At 42.8% G+C, this 20,355-nt stretch overlaps 1 protein-coding gene across 2 annotated transcripts; it reads left to right on the top strand.

The window, feature by feature from the left end:
• The first annotated feature begins 319 nt into the window (after positions 1-319).
• Positions 320-20,334, top strand: plcd4a (phospholipase C, delta 4a). Of its 2 annotated transcripts, XM_055908142.1 has the most exons (16): positions 320-460; positions 9,282-9,335; positions 10,329-10,487; positions 11,326-11,554; positions 11,794-11,923; positions 12,026-12,260; positions 12,480-12,681; positions 12,906-13,050; positions 13,791-13,943; positions 15,188-15,361; positions 17,383-17,539; positions 17,839-17,955; positions 18,108-18,286; positions 18,429-18,561; positions 18,694-18,843; positions 18,977-20,334. In XM_055908142.1, exons 2-16 carry the CDS (start codon positions 9,311-9,313, stop codon positions 19,066-19,068), a joined length of 2,280 nt encoding a protein of 759 aa, XP_055764117.1. In that variant the 5' UTR covers positions 320-460; positions 9,282-9,310; the 3' UTR covers positions 19,069-20,334. The 2 variants fall into 2 exon arrangements, with proteins under 2 accessions (XP_055764117.1, XP_055764116.1); XM_055908141.1 differs by lacking the exon at positions 320-460 and having other exon boundaries at positions 9,239-9,335.
• Positions 20,335-20,355: the final 21 nt, after the last annotated feature.

The raw sequence follows: 20,355 nt of genomic DNA, 5'->3' as shown, positions 1-20,355 counted from the left end.
CACCTACATAACCTTTCACCTCGTTTATGAATGAATAGTGCCTTTTTATATTTATCAAAAGAAGACCTAAAATGTGTAGCTGAAGCTTAAAGTAATAACATACTTTTTGATCTGGGCTGTTGGCTCAGGATCTTTGTACAGCTCATTACATTTCAAACGGACTGCCCATTTAACACTCCCTTTTGAATGGAAAAAAACCTCAACAAAGACGAGGTTGGATGAATGGAGGGGGGAGAGAGTGGAGGATGGGAAGGGTGTGTCATAGTGTTGTTGGCGACTGTGTTGACTCAGTAAGGATCAGCTATCCCTGCCTGCCTCTCTCTCAGCTCTCTACAGTGGCATGCAGAGCCAGAGCTGACCCAGCCAGACAGACAGGGCCAGCTCCCCTCCCTGTCTCAAGCTCCGGAACCACAACAGGCACAGGACGCACCTGGACCCAGCTGAGATGCCCCTCCATCGGGTGAGTCAGTAGCTATCCTCTCCCCAGCCTGCTGTCCCTTCATTTTATGTCTGTCAATACATTCATTCCTCCATGTTTGCTAGCCTATTGACTGTTGTATGTAAAGAGAAAATTGACCAGCTTCAATTAGTAACATTTAAATGTGTTGCAGGGTTCTTGTAGAGGATGAATTCAATTATTTGGGAGACATGTTTTTATTTCTGAACCCAGTGAAATGATGTGGTCAGATGGTATGACAGAGATTTAGAAGAGGTAGAGGAAATGGAATCAGTGGAGAGGATAGTTTGGACTACAAAATGTATGTGTGTGTGTATATATATATACATACACACAGTACCAGTCAAAAGTTTGGACACACCTACTCATTCAAGAGTTTTTCTTTCTTTACTATTTTCTATATTTTCTACAGGGTAGGCCATCATTGTAAATAATAATAATACCTTCTTTAAGTCTGCTGTCCTCTTCTCATACTGACAGCAGTTATACACATGTATAACACACTGTGTGTATATACAGTACCAGTCAAGAGTTTGGAAACGCATACTCATTCAAGGGTTTTTCTTTATTTTTACTATTTTCTACATTGTAGAATAATAGTGAAGACATCAAAACTATGAAATAACTCATGGAATCGTGTAGTAAACAAGAAAGTGTTAAACAAATCGAAATATGTTTTATATTTTCAAAGTAGCCGCCCTTTGCCTTGATGACAGCTTTGAACACTCTTAGCATTCTCTCAACCAGCTTCATGTGGTAGTCACCTGTAATGCGTTTCAATTAACAGGTGTGCCTTGTTAAAAGTTAATTTGGGGAATTTCTTTCCTTAATGCGTTTGAGCCAAACAGTTGTGTTGTGACAAGGTAGGGGTGGTATATAGAAGAAAATACAAAGACCATATTATGGCAAGAACAGCTCAAATAAGCAAAGAGAAATGTCAGTCCATCATTACTTTAAGACATGAAGGTCAGTCAATCTGGAAAATTTCAAGAACTTTGAAAGTTTCTTCAAGTGCAGTTGCAAAAACCATCAAGCACTATGATAAAACTGGCTCTCATGAGGACCGTCACAGGAAAGGAAGACCCAGAGTTACCTCTGCTGCAGAGGATTAGTTCATTAGCGTTACCAACCTCAGAAAATGCGGCCCAAATATATACTTCACAAAGTTCAAGTAACAGACACATCTCAACATCAACCATTCAGAGGAGACTGCGTGAATCAGGGTTCATGGTCGAATTGATGAAAAGAAACCACTACTAAAGGACACCAATAATAAGAAGAGACTTGCTTGGGCCAAGAAACACGAGCAATGGACATTAGACCGTCGGAAATCTCTCCTTTGATCTGATGAGTGCAAATTTGAGATTTTTGGTTCCAACCGCCGTGTCTTTGTGAGACACAGAGTAGGTGAACAGATGATCTACGCATGTGTAGTTCCCACCGTGAAGCATGGAGGAGGTGGTGTGTGGGTGCCTTCCTGGTGACACTGTCTGTGATGTATTTAGAATTTACGCCACACTTAACCAGCATGGCTACCACAGAATTCTGCAGCGATACGTCATCTCATCTGGTTTGCACTTAGTGGGACTATCATTTGTTTTTCAACAGGACAATGACCCAGCACACACTGTAAGGGCTATTTGACCAAGAAGGAGAGTGATGGAGTGCTGCATCAGATGATCTGGCCTCCACAATCACCCTACCTCAAACCAATTGAGATGATTTGAGGTCGTGCTCAGCATATGTGGGAACTCCTTCAAGACTGTTGGAAAAGCATTCCTCATGAAGCTGGTTGAGAGAATGCCAAGAGTGTGCAAAGCTGTCATCATGGTGGCTACTTTGAAGAATCTCAAATATAAAATATATTTCGATTAGTTTAACACTTTTTTTGGTTACTACATGATTAGTAAATGTAATGATTCAATATGTGTTATTTCATAGTTTTGATGTCTTCACTGTTATTCTGCAATGTAAAAAATTAAGAAAAATCCTTGAATGAGTATGTTTGTACGTTTGTTTGTATGAATGAGTATGAATGAGTATGTTTGTACCTTGAATGGGACTGTATGTACACACAGTATGTTATACATGTGTGTAACTGGTGTCAGTATGAGAAGAGGACAGGCAGACTTAAAGAAGGTATTTTATTAGCAATAGCCGACATGAATAATGAAACTCAATTGCTAAACATACTGCAAATAGAACAGCATAGCATAAGTGATGCGTGAGTGTTGTGATGGTGCGGTGTGTCATCGATCACAATAACTATAGTTTTACAAGGAATCATTCAAATTAGATTAAGTAAATGGAATTGATGTGCATTAACTTTTTATTGCTTTTTGCTCTGGAAGTTCAAAGGCTTGATAGGTGTGTTTTAATATGCAAACCAACCATATACTGCACATTTGTTTAACAAACGTTTCTCAGTGAGGATGCTATCAGACGCGTTTCCATTCATTTCTGGGTGTGATGTTGTCAGCAGTCATGAACAAGTGTGAGATAATTTCCTGGGACAGGGATTAACTTCTGGTCCCACCAGACATTATTTTAGATGGGTTTGAGTTCCACTGCGAAGGTTGATAAGCGGATTATTATTTTTATACCTTGTTCATAAATCTACCTAGATAGGATTGTTATGATGAGTGAATGGAATGCCATTCCAAACAATGGCAGAGATTAAAAAAAAAAAAACATGAGTGTCTGCTGCCCTCAGAATTCCACCTCTCAAAACAAGAGGACAAAGTCATAGACTGGACTACTCAGTGAAAACATGACACAGCAAAACAGAGCCGGTGCTTTCCACCCGGCTGGTACAGGCTGAATGGACGAAGATAGGAGGATGAGGGTTGGACAAAGAGGCTGCTGATCCTGGACTTAAAAAGTGCTGTGCTATGCAGCATTGGGGTGATTCTCATGAAACCAGTTTTAAGCATGTCTGTTTCAAATTGTTACAAAACCATGATGCATCTGCAAAAATCAACTATAATTCTGAAGACTAAGATGTCTAGTTTTTGGCAGTTTCTTATTTTAAATCAATCTAAAAAATGTGCCTGAATTTTGTACAATTTCACCCCAAATTCTCATTACCGAGATGTGTCCGGATTAAATTCTCGGGTCATTTTATAAAATTGTACTTTAGAAAAACCTTATAAAACACAAAAAATATGATGCTGTAGTTTGTCCATCAATGCTAACAATTGTATTTATTTATTTTTATTTATTTCACCTTTATTTAACCAGGTAGGCTAGTTGAGAACAAGTTCTCATTTGCAACTGCGACCTGGCCAAGATAAAGCATAGCAGTGTGAACAGACAACAACACAGAGTTACACATGGAGTAAACAATAAACAAGTCAATAACATGGTAGAAAAAAGAGAATCTATATACAATGTGTGCAAAAGGCATGAGGTAGGCAATAAATCGAATAATTACAATTTAGCAGATTAACACTGGAGTGATAAATCATCAGATGATCATGTGCAAGAAGCGATACTGGTGTGCAAAAGAGCAGAAAAGTAAATAAATAAAAGCAGTATGGGGGTGAGGTAGGTAAATTGGGTGGGTAGTTTACAGATGGACTATGTACAGCTGCAGCGATCGGTTAGCTGCTCGGATAGCAGATTTTTAAAGTTGTTGAGGGAGATAAAAGTCTCCAACTTCAGAGATTTTTGCAATTCGTTCCAGTCGCAGGCAGCAGAGAACTGGAAGGAAAGGCGTCCAAATGAGGTTTTGGCTTTAGGGATGATCAGTGAGATACACCTGCTGGAGCGCGTGCTACGGGTGGGTGTAGCCATCGTGACCAGTGAACTGAGATAAGGCGGCACTTTACCTAGCATAGCCTTGTAGATGACCTGGAGCCAGTGGGTCTGACGACGAACATGTAGCGAGGGCCAGCCGACTAGGGCATACAGGTTGCAGTGGTGGGTCGTATAAGGTGATTTAGTAACAAAACGGATGGCACTGTGATAAACTGCATCCAGTTTGCTGAGTAGAGTATTGGAAGCTATTTTGTAGATGACATCGCCGAAGTTCGAGGATCGGTAGGATAGTCAGTTTTACTAGGGTAAGTTTGGCGGCGTGAGTGAAGGAGGCTTTGTTCCGGAATAGAAAGCCGACTCTAGATTTGATTTTGGATTGGAGATGTTTGATATGAGTCTGGAAGGAGAGTTTGCAGTCTAGCCAGACACCTAGGTACGTATAGATGTCCACATATTCTAGGTCGGAACCGTCGAGGGTGGTGATGCTAGTCGGGCGTGCGGGTGCAGGCAGCGAACGGTTGAAAAGCATGCATTTGGTTTTACTAGCGTTTAAGAGCAGTTGGAGGCCACGGAAGGAGTGTTGTATGGCATTGAAGCTCGTTTGGAGGTTAGATAGCACAGTGTCCAGGGAAGGGCCGGAAGTATACAGAATGGTGTCGTCTGCGTAGAGGTGGATCAGGGAATCGCCCGCAGCAAGAGCAACATCATTGATGTATACAGAGAAAAGAGTCGGCCCGAGAATTGAACCCTGTGGTACCCCCATAGAGACTGCCAGAGGACCGGACAACATGCCCTCCGATTTGACACACTGAACTCTGTCTGCAAAGTATTTGGTGAACCAGGCAAGGCAGTCATTAGAAAAACCGAGGCTATTGAGTCTGCCGATAAGAATATGGTGATTGACAGAGTCGAAAGCCTTGGCCAGGTCGATGAAGACGGCTGCACAGTAATGTCTTTTATCGATGGCGGTTATGATATCGTTTAGTACCTTGAGCGTGGCTGAGGTGCACCCGTGACCGGCTCGGAAACCGGATTGCACAGCGGAGAAGGTACGGTGGGATTCGAGATGGTCAGTGATCTGTTTGTTGACTTGGCTTTCGAAGACCTTAGCTAGGCAGGGCAGGATGGATATAGGTCTGTAACAGTTTGGGTCCAGGGTGTCTCCCCCTTTGAAGAGGGGGATGACAGCGGCAGCTTTCCAATCCTTGGGGATCTCAGATGATACGAAGGAGAGGTTGAACAGGCTGGCAATAGGGGGTGCGACAATGGCGGCGGACAGTTTCAGAAATAGGGGGTCCAGATTGTCAAGCCCAGCTGATTTGTATGGGTCCAGGTTTTCCAGCTCTTTCAGAACATCTGCTATCTGGATATGGGTAAAGGAGAAGCTGGGGAGGCTTGGGCGAGTAGCAGCGGGGGGGGGGGGGCGGGGCTGTTGGCCAAGGTTGGAGTCGCCAGGTGGAAGGCATGGCCAGCCATTGAGAAATGTATACCAGTTGAAGTTTACATACACCTTAGCCAAATACATTTAAACTCAGTTTTACACAATTCCTGACATTTAATCCTCGTAAAAATTCCATGTTTTAGGTCAGTTAGGACCCCCACTTTATTTTAAGACAGTGAAATGTCAGAATAATATTAGAATGATTTATTTCAGCTTTTATTTCTTACATCACATTCCCCAGTGTGTCAGAAGTTTACATACACTCAATTAGTATTTGGTGGCACTGCCTTTAATTGTTTAACTTGGGTCAAACGTTTTGGGTAGCCTTCCACAAGCTTCCCAAGTTGGGTGAATTTTGGCCCATTCCTCCTGACAGAGCTGGTGTAACTGAGTCAGGTTTGTAGGCCTCCTTGCTCGCACACGCTTTTTCATATCTCACATATTTACAGTTGAAGTCAAGTTTACATACACTTAGGTTGGAGTCATTAAAACATCTACTTTGTGCATGACACAAGTCATTTTTCCAAAAATTGTTTGCAGACAGATTATTTCACTTATAATTCACTGTATCACAATTCCAGTTGGTGAGAAGGTTACATACAGTAAGTTGACTGTGCCTTTAAACAGCTTGGAAGATTCCAGACAATGATGTCATGCCTTTAGAAGCTTCTGATAGGCTAATTGACATAATTTGAGTCAATTGGAGGTGTACCTGTGGATGTATTTCAAGGCCTACCTTCAAACTCAGTTCCTCTTTGCTTGACGACATGTGAAAAACAAAAGAAATCAGCCAAGACCTCAGAAGAAAAATTGTAAACCTCCACATGTCTGGTTCATCCTTGGGAGCAATTTCCAAACGCCTGAAGGTACCACGTTCATCTGTACAAACAATAGTACGCAAGTATAAACACCATGGGACCACGCAGCCGTCATACCGCTCAGGAAGGAGACGTGTTCTGTCTCCGAGAGATGAACGTACTTTGGTGCGAAAAATGCAAATCAATCCCAGAACAACAGCAAAGAACCTTGTGAAGATGCTGGTGGAAAGGGGTACAAAAGTATCTATAGCCACAGTAAAACAAGGCCTATATCAACATAACCTGAAAGGCCGCTCAGCAAGGAAGAAGCCACTGCTCCAAAACCGCCATAAAAAAGACAGACTACAGTTTGCAACTGCACATGGGGACAAAGATCATACTTTTTGGAGAAATGTCCCCTGGTCTGATGAAACAAAAATAGAACTGTTTGGCCATAATGACCATTGTTATGTTTGGAGGAAAAAGGGGAGGCTTGAAAGCGGAAGAACACCATCCCAACCGTGAAGCACGGGGGTGGCAGCATCATGTTGTGGGGGTGCTTTGCTGCAGGAGGGACTGGTGCACTTCACAAAATAGATGGCATCATCAGGTAGGAAAATTATGTGAATATAGTGAAGCAACATGTCAGGAAGTTAAAGCTTGGTCGCAAATGGGTCTTCCAAGTTGAAAATGACCACAGGCATACTTCCAAAGTTGTGGCAAAATGGCTTAAGGACAACAAAGTCAAGGTATTGGAGTGTTCATCACGAAGCCCTGACCTCAATCCTAGAGAAAAGTTGTGGGCAGAACTGAAAAAGTATGTGCAACAAGGAGGCCTACAATCCTGACTCAGTCACACCAACCCTGTCAGGAGGAATGGGCCAAAATTCACCCAACTTACTGTGGGAAGCTTGTGAAAGGCTACCCAAAACGTTTGACCCAAGTTAAACAATTAAAGGCAGTGCCACCAAATACTAATTGAGTGTATGTAAACTTCTGACCCACTGGGAATGTGATGATTGAAATAAAGCTGAAATAAATCATTCTCTCTACTATTATTCTGACATTTCACAATCTTAAAATAAAGTGGTGATCCTAACTGACCTAAACAGGGAATTTTTACTAGGATTAAATGTCAGGAATTGTGAAAAACGGAGTTTGAATGTATTTGGCGTATGTAAACTTCCGACTTCAACGGTAGATACTTTATAGTCTTATTGTGTTATACCATCCCATTCAATCCAGAAATGTATCTATAGTACCTTTAATCACTAATTTCCACATCCTAATACACCAATATTACCTGTAAAGACCTTGGATACATTATTTTTCTTGTCTCTTTGTTACTTTTTTTTATATACATGCATGTAATTACAGTACTTACAGGGCAGTCAGCAAGTATTCACATCCGTTGACTTTTTCAATATGTTGTTACAAAGTGGGTTAAAGGGATTTAATTGTAATTTTTTGTCAAAATACTTTTGTCAAAGTGGAAGTATTCAACCCCCTGAGTCAATACATGTTACAATAACCTCTGGTTGTTGATCATTGCTAGACACTCATTCAGGTCTAGCCATAGATTTTCAAGCAGATTTAAGTCAAAACTTTAACTTGGCCACTCAGGAACATTCACTGTCTTCTTGGTAAGAAACTCCAGTGTAGATTTGGCCTTGTGTTTGTTTTAGGTTATTGTCCTGCTGAAAGGTGAATTGATCTTTTCCTCTAGGATTTTGCCTGTGGTTAGTATTGTGGAGTAACTACAATGTTGTTGATCCATCCTCAGTTTTCTCCTATCACAGCTATTAAATTCTCTGTTTTAAAGTCACCATTGTCCTCATGGTGAAATCCCTGTGTAGTTTCCTTCCTCTCAGGAAACTAAGTCCAGAAGGATGCCTGTAGTGACTGGGTGTATTGATACACCATCCGAAGTTGAATTCATAAATTCACCATGCTCAAAGGAATATTCAATGTCTGCTTTTTTTTTTTTTTTTACCCATCTACCAATAGGTGCCCTTCTTTGTGAGTCAATGGAAAACCTCCCTGGTCTTTGTTGTTGAATCTCTTTGAAATTCACTGTTCGACTGAGGGACCTTACAGATAATTGTATGTGTGGGGTACAGAGATGAGGTAGTCATTCAAAAATCGTGTTAAACACTATTATTTCACACAAAGTGAGTCCATGCAAAACTGTTGCGGCAATGACAATTGTTACATTGGTAGTTGTGGAAATTGTTATAAAATGCATAATATCAGAAAAAAATAATTATGATGAAATAGATAGAAGTAAAGATCCTAATCAAATCCAATTTTATTTGTCGCGTGTAGACCTTACCATGAAATGCTTACTTACAATCCCTTAACCAACAATACAGTTTTAAGAAAATCTCAGTGATCCAAGATTCAAGAGAATCTCCGTGATCTCAGTGATCCAAGAGAAAATTGTTTGAAAAATGACACTTGAGAATTTGTGGGTCAAATGCCAGTTTTGTGAGAATGGCCATAAAATTGGGGTCAAGTCCATTTTAATTCAGTCAATTAAAGAAATGCAATTGAACCCAACAGGGCACACATCACAGGTTGAGAGTCAAATCCAAAAACTGCTCTGGCAAAGTCAGGGAGTGTTACAAAATATGTATTTGTTTATATCAAGTCTGCTGTAGTTTGAATATGACATTCTAAGTATTGACTTTACAGCATTGTGAACTATCATTTTGGTTGTAAAATATTACAACTTTGGTTTCATCCCGTCTCATCCTAGCACCTATCCTCTCTTCACACGTTCTGATGTCTTACCATACATTTAACTGTCAACCTTTTTGCTGTGCAGCAGGTGGAAAAAGCGTAAAACAACCATCGATGGCTTCTACGGGAAGTGGCCTGCGTAAGTTTACTCTTGAGATATGCATATTGATCAAAACAATACCCACTGGGCACACACTGGTTGAATCAACGTTGTTTCAATGTAATTTGTGGCCTGCTGGAGGTCATTTTGCAGGGCTCTGGCAGTGCTCCTCCTTGCACAAAGGCGGAGGTAGCGGTCCTGCTGCTGGGTTGCTCCCCTCCTACGGCCTCCTCCACGTCTCCTGATGTACTGGCCTGTCTCCTGGTAGCGCCTCCATGCTCTGGACACTATGCTGACAGACACAGCAAACCTTCTTGCCACAGCTCGCATTGATGTGCCATCCTGGATGAGCTGCACTACTTGAGCCACTTGTGTGGGTTGTAGACTCCGTCTCATGCTACCACTAGAGTGAAAGCACCGCCAGCATTCAAAAGTGACCAAAACATCAGCCAGGAAGCATAGGAACTGAAAAGTGGTCTGTGGTCACCACCTGCAGAACCACTCCTTTATTGGGGGTGTCTTGCTAATTGCCTATAATTTCCACCTTTTGTCTATTCCATTTGCACAACAGCATTTGAGATTTATTATCAATCAGTGTTGCTTCCTAAGTGGACAGTTTGATTTCACAGAAGTGTGATTGAATTGGAGTTACATTGTGTTGTTTAAGTGTTCCCTTTATTTTTTTGAGCAGTGTATATTGAATATAGGATGAAAATGATTTTTAATGTTTCTACATTTTCCATGTTGATTCTATGTCACAATATGTAGACAAATGACATTCAAACAACGTTGATTCAACCAGTGTGTACCCAGTGTGTACCCAGTGCGTATGACTTTATGGGTCTGTGCAAGACTGAAATGAATGTCCCGTTCACTTAGACTGATCCCAGATCTGTACGAGTTGACAAGACAGCACAAACAGATCTGAGACCAGGCTACTGTTGACTGATATTGAGCAGTTGCCATAATGTATGTCAGGACAGGACAGTTATCGGGGCCTTGACACCTACTTTCCCTAATGTGTCTGATCAGGTATCCAGGGGGATGACAACCTCCAGTCCATGATCGTTGGCACGGTGATGAGGAAGATTAAGTCTCGCACCTGGAAGAAGCAGCGCTACTTCAAGCTGCAGGAGGACTGCATGACCATCTGGTACAAGTCCAAGAAGGCCGGGAACGCCCACTCCACATGTGAGTAGTGACATTTACATGCCTAGACAATGTTTAGGCAACATCACCTACTGACACACATTTTGTCACATATGATACTTATATGATTGGCCACAAGATTATGTTCGGCAGCAGGCTATACACTGAGTGGACAAAACATTCCGAATATTGAGTTGCACCCCCTTTCGCCCTCAGAACAGTCTCGATTCGTTGTGGCATGCACTCTACAAGGTGTCGAAATTGTTCCACAGGGATGCTGGCCCATGTTGACTCCAGTGCTTTGCAAGGTTGTGTCAAGTTGGCTGGATGTTCTTTGGGTGGTGGACCACTCTTGATACACACAGGAAGCTGTTGAGCGTGAAAAACGCAGCAATGTTGTAGATCTTGACGCACTCAAACCAGTGCGCCTGGCACCTACTACCATTCTCCGTTCAAAGGCTCTTAAATCTTTTGTCTTGCTCATTCCCCCTCTGAATGGCACACATACACAATCCATGTCTCAATTGTCTCAAGGCTTAAAAATCCTGTCTCCCCCCTTCATCTACACTGATTGAAGTGGATTTAACAAGTGATACCTGGTCAGTGACACCTGGATTCACCTGGTCAGTCTATGTCATGGAAAAAGCAGGTGTTCCTAATGTTTTGTACACTCATTTGAGTAATTTTGTTGTAGCAGGGGTCTAGTTTAATCATCACTGAAGTGAGTGATAATATTGGGCTATAGGGTTCACCATGTACCTAAAGACTTGACTTATTCCCTTTAGCCACGAGCAAAGGGCCTAAAGAAAACCCAAGGAGATGAATACCTAAAGAGATACCTAAGTAGATAGTATTCAGCTTCTCTTCTCCCTTTCAACAGTCTCTGTGAGTGACGTGGAGACGGTGCGTGAGGGCCACCAGTCAGAGGTTCTGCTCAGCATCGCAGACGAGTTTCCCCCGGACCGCTGCTTCACCCTGGTGTTCCGTGGTCGCCGTGGCAACCTGGACCTGGTTGCAGACTCGGCGGATGAGGCCCAGTCCTGGATCAAAGGCATGAGGAAGCTGATCGAGAACCTGGAGAACATGGGCGAGAGTGAGAAACTTGACCAGTATCCTTTCTGACAAGCTAAACCAATCAATCAAATGTATTTACAAAGCCCTGTATATATCAACAGTTGTCACAAAGTGCTTAACAGGAACCTGGCCAAATACGATACATAGTCCTAGCTAGTTTGCTTAATGAAGTTAACAAGTGCGCTATACACGTGTATAGCAGAGTATCGTTTGTGTTATAGCTTCTATAGTTTCGCTGTAGCATGATGACGTTTCCCTTAAGCGACATTTCCAGGTGGATCTGTGAATGGTTTAAGAAGGCTGATAAGAACAACGACGGCAGAATGAACTTCCGGGAGATCAGGGTCCTGCTGAAGATGATGAACGTGGACATGAACGAACATCACGCTCACCGACTCTTCATGGTAGAAGCCCTGAGATCATCTTAATAAGGCCGTATGTCTTTGATTCTTGTACATTGCCGGTGTCTGTTGAGGCCTGAAGACCTTTCTTCATTTCATCCACAGACGGCAGACAAGTCTCAGACGGGGACTCTGGAGGATGATGAGTTTGTCCTGTTCTACAAGATGCTGACCCAGAGAGAGGACGTTCTCAGGGTGTTCCAGGACTACTCTGGCGACGGACAGAAGCTGTCTCTGCGGGACCTGGAGGAGTTCCTGAGAGATGAACAACTGGAGGAGGTGGACGGGGTTCAGCAGCTGGCCACGGAGCTCATCGAGCGCTACGAACCCTCCGACACAGGTAGTACTGACCTCTGACCCTGGCATGATTTGTGGCTACAGCTGGCCAATCACACCCTACGAATAAACAGGTCAATAACCATATCATCAGGTCAACATCATGGTCAAGCAGTTCTTGTTATTTCAACCAAGAATCAATATGTTTTAATGAATATCATGATGGTTGTAATGAGAAATCTAAATATAATAGTTTGAACTGACTTTGTTTGTTGTTCCACAGCCAAGATGCTGAAAGCCATGTCTATCGACGGTTTCCTGGTGTACCTGGCGTCGGCTGAGGGCTCCATCTTCCACCCCCGACAGCAGAGCCTGGACCAGGACATGACCCAGCCCCTCAACCACTACTTCATCTCCTCTTCACACAACACATACCTGATGGAGGACCAGCTTCGAGGACACAGCAGTGTCGAGGGATACATACGGTATGTGCGCTACGCCAGTGGTGGCTGATGGGAAGGCTTTAGTAGTCCGTTCTTGAGAGTGGTTTATCCTTTGTATTGGGAGATGGTTTTGATCTCTGTCTTGAGGTGAATTACGACACAACTTGTAGAAGACAGAATCAGAGGGATTGATCGTTGTCCATTAAAAATGGATATACTCTGGGACAAAAATGTCCAAAAATGCTAACTTGTTTCTTCCTCGTTAGGGCTTTGAAGCGAGGCTGTCGGTGTGTAGAAGTAGACTGTTGGGACGGTCCCAATGGAGAGCCTATCGTCTACCACGGACACACCTTCACCTCCAAGATCCTCTTCAAAGATGTTGTGAACGCACTGGGGAACTATGCCTTCAAGGTATTTATTTATTCACGAAAAAATTGTAATGACAAGATTAAACCTCTTTGTATGGTATGCTTCACAGGTATTCTCTGCGGTATCGTGACATAATGTTTACATATCAGTGCAGAATACAGGGGTGTTTTTAACTGTTCAGATCCAATCATTGTTTAGCATTTTCATGGTCCATTTACCAGTGCAGTACTTTGCACACAGGAATCCAAGAACTTGCAGTACCTTGCAGTATCAACACACTCCTCACTCAGCACCTCATTATATGTGTATGAGTCAGGAGGGGGATCATTCCATCATGATATCCCAAAGCCACGGCCCTTTCAGAAAGCCGAGCCCTCACACAGCAAACCAGCATATGACCTGCCTGTCAAAGACTTATCCAATTCTGTGCCAAAACTGTCCTCCGTGCCGCCAGGTTCATGTTGTGTGTCAGGGTTTCAGGTCCCTGGTCAAAAGTAGTGCACTGCATAGGGAATAAGGTGCCATTTAGGATGCAGCCACTCATACAGGACAGCCCAGAATGTAGTGGATGGACTACATAGAGGGTGCCGTTTGGGACGCACTCTCTGTCTGTCTGCAACTGGGTGGTGGCCTGGGCTGCTCCATGCGACCTCTATCCTGTCTGCCACAGTGGAGAAGCCGCTGGTGTATATAAACTGGTAGCAGGTATAGCCTTTCTCCTCACACTGAGAATGCTGCAGTCCAGTGTTGAATTATTCACTCCCCCCTTCCTCCCCTCCCAGGTATCAGAGTACCCGGTCATCCTGTCCACCGAGAACCACTGCGGTGTTGAACAGCAGCGAGTCATGGCCCAACACCTCAACACCATCCTTGGGGACAAGCTGCTGAAAAGTACCCTGGATGGAAAGATACCCGTCAGCTTTCCTTCTCCTGAGGTGAGGCAGGCACCAGGAACAGTAGCCAGGTAATCTGCTCTGATCTGACTCTCACCACGTCATGCAATGCGTGGACCGGCGGCCATTTTGAGTTTACCCATGTCAAATTGCCATGGGCTGCAGTCCAAACACATTCTTTTTACCTCCTCATTCCTTGCGATATCCACTTTCCCTCGGGGGAATCCCCGTCGAAACCGGATGCAGTTTGATTGCCATCTTAAGTGGAGATCCAATTCACTAACATTGCCCCCTCGGTCCTCAATTTAGCTCGAGGGAGCGAGTGAACAACTTTGGACCAAGTTTGGGAAACCCTGCTCAGGCTACCTGCCGCCCTCTAGGCTACCTGCTGCCCTCAACAAAACACTTTAGGGTGGAGTCAGTGTACAGGATGTACATTATTAAACCAGTTTATCTTGTTGATAGAATGCCTCAAAGACATTCATTTTCAGATTCAAATTCACACAATTTCAGATTCACTTTTTATAATCACTGTTTGATCATATTAATATAAGGCTATAAAACAGATTAAAACTGCCCAAAAGTTCCTTGTACAAAATCTAAATGTATTCCAATACAATACGTGTAATCAAAAGAATAATGAATACTCATTTGAGATATGCAAATACTGAATATGTGGCAGAAAGCAAAAATAAAGAATGCATGTATTTGAATAGTTAACATAGAACCCAGATTAAAGGAAAAGTGGGAGGCCCCCGGACCGAGTTTGGGAAACCCCGCTGTAGAGTGATCTGTCGGTTCACCTTCACTTTCTACTACCTGTCTTGCTACCTACCTTTCTATCAGTGCCTCCCGGGCCATATGATCTGTGCTGTAAGATGCAACACTGGCACTGTGAATTATTAAAAAGACACAACATTGTTCCCTCAGCACTGAATAGAATATGATTGATTGTTCTCTCAGTCTTTCAACATTGTATTGGGCGTGACCTGCAGGTCCATATAGGACAATGAAGGCAAATACTTTATATGCCCTGCATCTCAACGCAAAGACTATTGTCTTTCTGTGCATGATGTATATTTGTTCTGCCTCAATGATTGTAGTATACTGTGCCATACTGTGACATCAAGTATGCAGGTGACTCTAAATATCTATCTTTGTTACATTACCAATATGCAATAGAGAGACGTGCTGTCGAGAGGCTTTCTGTAACATGCCCTGGTACAGAAGCATGATATCTATTCCCTGGTGATGAAACGATCTAGATCAATTGTTCTGACTGACAGGAGCTGAAGGGGAAGATTCTTCTCAAGGGGAAGAAGATCGGAAGTCTGGAGGAGAGTCTGAACGGGCCGGTGGAGCCGGAGGACTCCCAGACAGGAGAGGTGAGCGACGAGGACGAGGCGGCTGACATCGATGAGGACAGCCTCCACAGCAACAGCCTCCGACGCACGGCCAAGGTAGGCTACTGGTGTGTGTGTGTGTGTGGGCTGTGTGCCTGTGTGGGAGGGTGTGTGCCTGTGTGTACAATTGTGCATGCGACATTGATGAGGATAACCTCTGCAGTGACAGCCAAGGTGGGCTACTGATCCTCGACCGGAGCTGTCCGATCTCTCACCACTTCCTCTAGGGATCGACCTGCGAGACGTTTGTCTGTGTGTCTTGTCTAGGGTTTCGAAGGGAAGGTATATTACTGGACACTTTAGAAGTTTACCAGTAAACTACAAGAATGTTGGTATCTTTCACCCTTTTGGGTACTTCAGATTATCACAGGTGTCTGTAATTATCTCTGTCCCTCTGTGTGGCCTATCACATGTAAAATATAGGAAATAATTCAATAAGACGATAGAATGACAAAGCTGTAAAACATTATCCTAAATATAAACCATCAACTTAGTGAATACCATTGGTATTTAACATGAGTGTTTCAGCCTGAAATATCCTTTTTATTTATTTCTTTACACACTTTTAGTTATTTTACTATGTCAATATTTGTTGTTAATGTTTTGCCAGTTGTAGAAAATGTCAATAGATGGAAGAGTTGCAGAGTTCATTGAAAATAATGCCATTGTTGAGTAACGTTTTTTTTTCATTACTTAGGCTATTTTCTCTATATGGACACAGATATAAAAAATGAATACTATATATGAATACATTTTTTAAAAGTTATTCAAGTATAAATTACCAAAGTTAGACTGCCATAGATGTTCTGTTAATTATAAAATGACTGAGGATTCCGGTAACTTTGGTAAACTACCGGTAGCTTTGCAACCCTAGTCCTGTCACTGTCACTCTGGGCCTGCCTGGATGTAGTCCTATATATTTCACTGTCACACCTTCTCAACCCCATCTCCCGCTCTCATATCAACTTAGCAGAAGACGTCAGTCACTCACTCCTCCATTGTTTCTCAATTCCATCAGGGCAAAAGTGTATCATCTTTGTCTGAATCTGCTGTGTTGACTCAACACTATACCACTGTTATAGGACTGATATTGTCCATGGGTTGCGTTCAACTCTGACATCGCTCATGAAAGATATAGAGGCTAAAGCCAGGGGCTAGACCAAGTGAGCCTCCTAACGGTGCCATACGAACACCAGAGATAGCCATAGAGAGAGAGAGAGAGGACGGTACCAACACTCTTTCAAGACTGTAGTACTGTCTTGAGAGAGAAGACTGACTGACTGACTCACTGTAGGGTAGAGGTAGAGAGCCCTCTAAAATGAGACACTTAATTGAAGTCAGGGATCACCTATGTAGCTAAACACTGAAGCACCTTTGACTTGATTCTTGGTTCTTTCATGCTATCGCTCAATAACAAGCAGTGCCCATTAACAGATTAGATGGAGTGTATGGATCTAATACATCATTTAACATTGATACTCTATGTTTAATGAAAGCCATAGATTAGAATGCCATACTAGGGTTGACATGGTTTGATCAATATGGTAATCGGGGGTAAAAGCCAGTAGTCTACAGGAGCAGTGAGCTCTGGGATGCCCTTGGCCCTGGTGTAACTGACTTTGATGATGGCTGTCCTGTCCTAAAGACAGACTGTAGCTCAGAGTCTCTGTTTGTGTTCGGCTCCGGATCTGCTTTCATATAGAGGGAGACCTGGTTGCATTGCTAATTAGTCTGGCCTTGTGCCCGCCTGCATACCTCAACCTTTCGGTCACCGAAGCCTGATTGGCACTGGCAGACCTACTGTGGTTGGCTTCATATTGGGGTTGTCTCGGTCCACTTGCTGCTTTCCCCCAGGGCTAGCTACACTCCACTCCTCCTCTCAAACTGTACGAGTGCCACGTTGCTCTCAAAACTAGGGTTTTTACTGTGTATATCCAATCCTCCTAGTGCAGTAGTGTCCAAGCCATTGCCCAATTTATATGTAGTTGAATTGAATGTAGCTTGGTAAGGTCAACACTCCAATTTCCCAGCTGTGGATCAATAGAGTTTATTCAATTCACGCTCCTTCTTTTCTTCAGAAATCGAAGCAGCGTCTGTCAAAGGAGCTGTCGGACTGCGTGGTTTACTGCAAGAGTGTCCACTTCAGCAGCTTCAAGCACTCCCGCATTCACTCCAAGTTCTATGAGATATCCTCCTTCACAGAGTCCAAAGCCCGCAAACACTTGAGAGAGGCAGGTGGGGCCTGAATCTCTACTGTAACTCATGACATCATCAGTCAGGGTCAACCAGTCACTTACTCACTCAGGACAGTTTGTGTCGTTCTGTTTGGACCACAAAACAGAAGCCAAAAGTTGTTGATTTACTAAAAGGAAATGTTGTCTGATTAGTGAGATTTAGTCAGTTATTCATTCAGAGGTAAGGGCCGTAAACAGAGGCAGAATGACTAGAAGACACAGTGCTTTGTATGTGTACTGTTCAATTGCATGGTTCCTCAAGCTCATCTCATGTATGGTTTAACTGCCTTTCTCTTCCAGGGGCAGAGTTTGTGCATCACAATGCCAGGCAACTGACCAGGGTTTATCCCAGTGGCCTCAGAACAGACTCCTCCAACTTCAACCCACAGGAAATGTGGAACACAGGGACTCAAATCGGTGAGGGGCGTTTTAGGTCATTCTAAGGCACGACACAATGATTAAACAAAATATCAATTTCCAATTTCCAAACATGACTTTGTGAAGCTAGTTAAGCTTATACTTCTGTTCGGATCAGTTGGTTAATTTCTCTGTTTTCCTTGCTTCCTCAGTTGCGTTGAATTTCCAGACGGCAGGGGTTGAGATGGACCTCAACGATGGACTGTTTAGTCAAAATGGCCGCTGTGGCTACGTCCTCAAACCTGACTTCATGAGGATGTCAGAGAGGAGGTTCGATCCTGAGGTTCCACATGACCGGGAAGGCTACCGACCCCTCAGTCTCTGCATTCAGGTACAAATAACAAACTGAGACCTACCTAAGACACAACCTGAGCCACAACAGAAAAACTACAGAAACCAAGTGGAACGCTAACCTTCCGATCTGACCTAAAGCGCTCTCGTTGTGTGTGTATATATTTGTGTGTGTTTTCAAGGTGATCAGTGGACAGCAGCTTCCCAAAGTGAATATCAAGGAGAGCTCCGTTGTGGACCCGTTTGTGAGAGTGGAGATTCATGGAGTTCCTCTAGACCAGGCCAAGCAGGAGACCAGATACATAGACAACAATGGTAATATACACACCCATTAAATCCCAATCACATAGATGCTTATAATGTGACTTTTTACAGAAATGCTGATACAAAAAAGCAGTATATTACGGTATTATTTATATTATATATTTATGAATTGTGTTTGCTCAGGATTCAATCCAGTGTGGTATGACACTTTGCGGTTCACCATCCATGCGCCTGAGCTGGCCCTGGTACGCTTTGTGGTGGAGGACTACGACAAGGCGTCAAGGAATGATTTTGTCGGACAGTATACCTTGCCTTTCTCATGTATTCAGCAAGGTGAGGCTCATCCATGTATTTAAGCATTTCGTACAAACTCATTATATAACCTCCTAATATGACAGTCACACGTAATAGCATGTAATAAGATGAGATGAATGGTCTACTACAGCTGTTTTACTCCCTTTTCCAGGATACCGTCACATCCACCTCCTGTCTAAGGACGGAACCAGTATTCCTCCCGCCTCCTTATTTGTACATGTTAGAATCACTAACCTTGTATGAGCTGAACATTAGAGATTCCCAGTCGCTGCTGTCCTCTCTGCAAGACTTGTAGATGGGACACATGGAAGGTGGAAGACACAGAAGGTGGAAGACACGACTAAAAGAGAACAAACCATTGCTCATAGTTTTCACCAGGCAGTTTTGACATTCAAGAGCTAGTTTCACAAACTATGTAATGAATACTTCCTGTAACTACTTCCTCAAAATAGTACGCAATGGTGTGCATATACTAAGCCAAATGTTTTTTGTAGGTATTAATGTGCTGTTAGAAAGTATGATTGGTGTGGTTTTCACTTGTGATCTTACAATTCTATATTTATAGTGTGTATTCTCAATCGGATGTATTACTGGAGAACTGGCTCTGGGATGGTTCTGTTTTTCCAACTCTGTCATCAAATGATAGTCAACTACACAACTGTACAATGATTTTTGTTGTCTTGTTGCAATGATATGTAGCGGAGAAATGTGCCACCACTGGTCAAGTGTAATGACACATTTCAACATAATTTCAGTCAGTCTTCTTATCCACACCACAGTATTTTCTATGAACCAAGCTCCTCGAGAACGTAACATTGATGAGACTGTTTGGCTAGAGTTGCCTAGGCTTACTGTAGGACACATTTCCTCCCTCTTTTGCCTATTGGCAAGTTTTGGTTTAAAATGGGTTATGATGTCAATGAAACCTAATATACTCCAGTCCTCATCTCTCTCACTCTCTAATGCATATTATCATTTCCATGAACAATATTCTGAACAATTTGTTTAGTATAAACAGCAATTATAGCGGAACTCAAAAATGCCTCAACTCGTGTCATCTGTTTTGGATCATTTTATAGAAGATGTAAATATTTGCTGCTGGGATAATAGTTGTATATTGTTGTACACACACTGTGTGTGTTCGTGATGTATAGCAGGGGTCTCCAACTCTGTTCCTAGAGAGCTACCTTACTGTAGATTTTCGCTCCAATCCCAGTTGTAACTAACAACCAGCTTTATCAACCAATCAATCATTTCACTCCTAAACCCTAGATTAGGGTTTGGAGTGAAAATCTACAGGACGCTCGCTTTCCCGGAACAGGGTTGGAGATCCCTGATGCATAGCCTATTGTATTGTGTTATAGCATATCTATTAACTATTTTGTATTATTGTCCAGTTCAGACTTCATAGACCTGTATTATTTGTATATGTATTTAACTATGTATGCATGTACTACAGTAGTTAGTTATTTGCCATATCCATTTGCAAATAAAGATGCTTTTCAATTATCTAAAGAGTTCAGAGACTGG

This window comes from Salvelinus fontinalis, chromosome 41 (genome assembly GCF_029448725.1).
Source record: "Salvelinus fontinalis isolate EN_2023a chromosome 41, ASM2944872v1, whole genome shotgun sequence".
Lineage (NCBI taxonomy): Eukaryota > Metazoa > Chordata > Actinopteri > Salmoniformes > Salmonidae > Salvelinus > Salvelinus fontinalis.
The sequence above is the reverse complement of the archived record's forward strand: the minus strand, read 5'-3'. Positions and strand labels throughout refer to the sequence as shown.

What these genes read in the sequence shown, in the direction of transcription:
- plcd4a (XM_055908141.1), top strand. Translation starts at nt 9,239, where the DNA reads ATGTCTTACCATACATTTAACTGTCAACCTTTTTGCTGTGCAGCAGGT. An exon ending in CTACGAACCCTCCGACACAG is followed by an intron (nt 12,261 to 12,479) that starts GTAGTACTGACC and finishes GTTGTTCCACAG; the next exon opens with CCAAGATGCTGAAAGCCATG. An exon ending in CAAACACTTGAGAGAGGCAG is followed by an intron (nt 17,540 to 17,838) that starts GTGGGGCCTGAA and finishes TTTCTCTTCCAG; the next exon opens with GGGCAGAGTTTGTGCATCAC.